Raw genomic sequence first — 5078 nt, 5'->3', positions numbered from 1 at the left:
TTATTTAATTAATTAAAGAGAAAATTTTCTTAATTAAATGAGAAATTTAATAAAAGTTAAAATAATAATAATAAAGACAGGGCTACAAGTCTCCTACGAAAAGACAGAATTTATGACGACGAAAACAAACTACGGCAAAAAATTAATAGAGACGACATATGGATGGATAAGAGTGACTAAGAAATTTAAATATCTGGGAGAGATAGTATGCAATAACGGTTTGGAGAAAGAGAGCATAAAGGAGAAAAATCATCAAGTTGGAAAGGCTAAACTTCGCAACAGGCAATATTTACAATAAGAAGAACCTATCGTCAAACGCGAAAATAAGACATTACAACACGGTCATAAAACCAGTAATTTTATACGGAATGGAGACAACATGTCTCCCTAGCCTGGAAAAATTACTGAAAATGGAGAGGATCCCAAGGAGAATGGGCCCAAGAAAACACAGGAAGGCTACAGGTTAAGACCCAACCAGGAAATCAACAGGGAGGTAAGTGGCCTGGAATCAGAAGACTGAGATTCTACAGGCACATGATGAGAATGGACCAAAGCAGACTAAACTAGAAACTCTTTGACAGAATCCGTGGATATATAAGTGTAGGAGGATATATGAAGGAAATGAGAGAGGAAACAATGAAATTCAAAATAACAGACAAGAACTGGCTAGATAGAGAACAGTACGGAAAAAGATTTAAATAAATAAATGTTCTTGCGGCAAATTGGTAGGGCACTGCGTGGTCGGAAGAGAGGAAGCAAAGGAACGCAGAAGTGATAAGGAGATACTGGGAGAGAGTAAATGCTCGCGTGGTCTTGAAAGGCCGTTACGTGAAAAATAATAATAATAATAAAGAAATGTGTAGATTAAAGAAAACACCATGATGATTGGTATTAATAAAAATAGGCATGTATATCAAAAATATAATAAAGTAAAACTGTTCTAGTTTTGTAACTATGTAGCTTGGTTAATTTCTGCAGAATATGATCCAAACTTTTTTGCTTATGTTTTATTCTTTTTAAACATCTAAATAAACCAGCTCTTATAACCATAAGTTACGTAGAACCTGATGATATGGTATTATTTGAACTTAAAAGATACTTGTAGTTAATCTACTACACTTGGGGCACACTCAGCCTCTATGAAGGGGCTACCTGATCCTTGGAGGATAGATGATGAGTCAGACTCCAAAGTCTCATGCCTAAGATCGATAACAGTACCATATGAAAAATAGTGACTAATTTTTACCATTTTCAACAAATAAAACAGTCTGTTAATAGTTTTTATAGTTGTTAATGTTGACAATCACGGTGTGTGGTTTTAGAAGTTGTGATAATCTTTCTAAAGTTAGAAAACTATTGTAGCTTCAGTAGTAGCACTGAACTATAAATTAGTTAAAACACACTTCTGTGATCCACAAATTAAAACGATTCAAGAATTAAATGAGTCTTTTATGAAGTAATTCATGGTTTTTCTGTACCACTACAACTGATAAAGAGTCAGGGGTCCAGTACTTAGTAAGTGTTATTAAAAGATCAATGGATATGCAAGGAGGTAATTTGGTCATAATCACGCCCAACCACCAGATTTATACCCAATTAAGGGTTATTGTTACCCACTTTATAAGGCTGAGTGGACCTCGGAGGGCTCTGAACCAACAGAGTTGACAGATACAGTAATACAATAACAGAATAAATAATTATCTGTCTGAGCCGGATTCAAACCAGGGTCCTTAATGTAGCATAGTGCCTTACCAGTAAGCCACTTTCTTTTTTTTTATGTATATATTTATTTTTCAAAAATTAGATATATTACTTATTTTACTGGAAGATTATTGATTGACCGCGTGTAAAGATGAAAGAAATATGGTCCGGGTGCGGTCAAAAAAACTCAAATAGTAGAAATATACTATTTTAATGAGCCAACGTTTCGCCCCACGTTGCAGGGCTTCTTCAGGGTTAAAAAAGATACAAACACATAGTTACATAGGGCAAACAAAAACATAAGTGTAAAATAACAGGGGTATAAAATGTAAAAAAGTAAGATATAATAAGAAAAATTAAAGGTAGTAAATAGTAAATGTAAAGGGTAATAGTAACAAATAGATAAGAAAAGAAATATTAAAGAAAATACAAATAAAGAGATGTAAAAAGAAAAAAGAATACAAATCAAATGATGAGACAGAATGCATACCTATTTTGACGGCAGTCAAAACAAAAATGACCGTTGGTATTGGGAGGAGTAGGGCCGGCAGTTGTGCCACAATAACGAAAATAATTTGTAAAGTAAGCATGATAGAACAGTATTTAAATTAGGTGAACAATAAATGGAAATATACATTAAATACATACATTAAAACAGATAGAGAAACAAAGGGAAAGTAAAGTATAAAATAATGGGAAACAATGTGTGTAAGTAATTAAGAACGTGGGGCGAAACGTTGGCTCATTAAAATAGTATATTTCTACTATTTGAGTTTTTTTGACCGCACCCGGACCATATTCCTTTCATTACTTATTTTAACTTGCGTGTTGGTAATAGCCCAAAATTGGTCAGAACATAATCTCCGACTTGGAGGACTTATCAATATACAATGATAATAGTACTTTCATACTAACTACTGAGCTCAAGACCTTCATGGTTTCTAATGGTACTGCTTTTTGGAAGATCGATGGTTGACCGTGGGTAATAATTTAAGGAAGGCGGTGGGTGCGGTCAAAGAATAAAACTCAAATAATCATAAAACTATTTATGTTTCATAGTTTTTTTCGCGTCTGACTGAAATCTGTAAGCCTTGATGAAGCCCTGCAACATGAGGCGAAACGTTGCTCAAATTTAGTAGTTCTATAACTATTTACGTTGTTTTCTCTGACCGCACACCGACCATCTCCCTTATAATTACTGTTTTTAAAAGTAACTTGAAGAATTAAGAGATTAAAACGCGCCTATTATTTATATATTCTTGTATAGCATTTTTATTTTCAATATTTTGTAGAATGATCCTGAACCCAAACCCGAAGGAGAAGAGACAACTCTGGAACGCCTCGAGAGGTACCTCTATGGACACTCCCTCAGGCTAGAACTTCCAGAAGAGTTGGTTGAAGGAGCCAGAGGGCTGATCCCGTCATCTTTCTTGTCTCAACTCCCAACCTCTCTCACAGTTCCTTTGGCTCAAGAAGAGAGTCCCGAAGGTGAGTTACCTTCATTTTTACCATTGGAATAAAAGAGATTTGTTAGTAAGTTTTTGGAAAATTAAAATTGTTAAAGCCGCCTTGAATCGACGTATCCTTTCTGAAATAAGTTTCAAAGAATAAAAAACATTACTAAATTATTAAATAAATACTGATTATAGACGACATTTTTCTTGATGTAACAGTAGTGCAGGACTATTACTACAAAGTCGTAGACACAGCTTTTATACATAAACTTCAAAAGTTAGTGGGCCCACGTCTATACTGAGTCAATTAATGTATCAATTTTATAATTTTAATTAAATTAAATATCACCATGGCACTCATCGAACGCAGTGGTTATATTACCAATAATCACTAATAACAATAAAATGTCTAAACAACACATAACTCAGGCAGACAGGTCTGTTAAATGGATTATACGAACGAATAATGGCAACTAGGCAGCTGATTCGTGACCGTAGATTGTTGACCGGTTACTAGGCAACGCCAGCCAAATAATCCCCACTGACCGTTATTCTTACATTTAAATATTATAATACAAAATATAAACACTTTTGCTTCTTCTGAAATTAAAATAAGCTTCTAAAGACAATAATATAAATAAAACTAAAATGTAATTTAATTAAATACTACGAATATTTACAAATTAATTATTAAATTTGGCGTGAACAATAATATTTATTCCTAAGTACAACTATTGAAGAAAAATATATTATCAGACCCCTGTACGGACCTTTGGTATGACAGAAAACCAAATTTGACTTTCTCCAATATTAGTTTTTAAATAATAATTTTCCAAAATGCATTCATTGAGGTTTGATAGAAAACTCTTTATTTATTATTATGACTTCACAAGAGTAAACACGAACTCATCAGAAATTGTACTAATTCTTCTTCAGGTAATCGTAAAGGAGGTTGACTTTTATTTCTGTGGTGGTCTCACGAGATGAAATATTTAGAGGGTCAAGTCTAAATATTTACACCCAATTGATAGAAATTTAAATTATAATTAATATTTGATTTTGAAGGTTGCAGAAATTCTTAAATTAATTGAAACACGGAGAACACATATCTCCCCTTACAACAAGTAATTTTTTGAACGGGATGGGCAATGAAAGGAACCAGCCAGGACGGCGGAAAAATCGAAGTCCTACATCATCATTTGTATTAGGACCTTAGTATTGTCAAAATACTGGTCAGTATGATGTGTATTGGCAACGCAAACTGAGTAACGGTCATAATTTTTGAGTTCCTCCTGTTGACATTTCTAAAACAATAGATCTTGTTCAAACGCTCTTCGAAACCATAAACAGTTCTAAAGTCATGCCATCTTGTAACATCAAATCCATGTCACCCAACTACATAATCATCATCAATCGGCGCGACAACCCATTTGCCCAGCTTCCTGGCAGCATCATCAAGGGCAAGATAGGCCTCTTCCACAACAGATTTTGATCTCTCAATAATGACGATATCATCTGCATATCCCAGGATTTGTACCATATGATTAAAAACCCAACCACACGCTTTGGTTTTTGTGGAGGAAGTTTGGAATATCAGTGGCAGGAAAATTACATGGAGGATTCAGAAGAATTCCGGACGTGTAATTTTATACTTAGACTTCATCAAATGAATGTGGCTGCTGCTATTAAGCATCTATACAAGATTATGTACATCAGAGACTGAAAAATGTAGGAATATGGTAACTATCTTTAGAAAGAGGGAATACCATAGCTCTGATATCAGAAAGGGATGTCTGTCCAATGTTGGTATGAAATGGAATAGTAATCAACAAATAGGCTGCAGTTACCAGTTGTTCTGTAAGCCAGTAAGGACCTTGCAGGAAGGAGTTGAGATTTGCTGCCGCTCCCCATATGCCAGAAATG

The 5078-nt window shown here is 34.3% G+C and overlaps 1 protein-coding gene across 1 annotated transcript in view; it reads left to right on the top strand.

Annotated features, from left to right (window-relative positions):
• Window positions 1-5078, top strand: part of LOC106690147 (DUF1676 domain-containing protein Osi18) — a gene marked incomplete in the record, with an annotated part of 11333 nt that overhangs the window by 1992 nt on the left and 4263 nt on the right. The window contains 1 exon segment of the mRNA XM_067045417.1: window positions 2994-3189. Within this exon segment, the coding sequence (XP_066901518.1) occupies window positions 2994-3189 (196 nt within the window).

Source organism: Halyomorpha halys, unplaced genomic scaffold (genome assembly GCF_000696795.3).
Source record: "Halyomorpha halys isolate HHAL.00 unplaced genomic scaffold, Hhal_1.1 Scaffold1593.1, whole genome shotgun sequence".
Classification (NCBI taxonomy): Eukaryota; Metazoa; Arthropoda; class Insecta; order Hemiptera; family Pentatomidae; genus Halyomorpha; species Halyomorpha halys.
The sequence above is the reverse complement of the archived record's forward strand: the minus strand, read 5'-3'. Positions and strand labels throughout refer to the sequence as shown.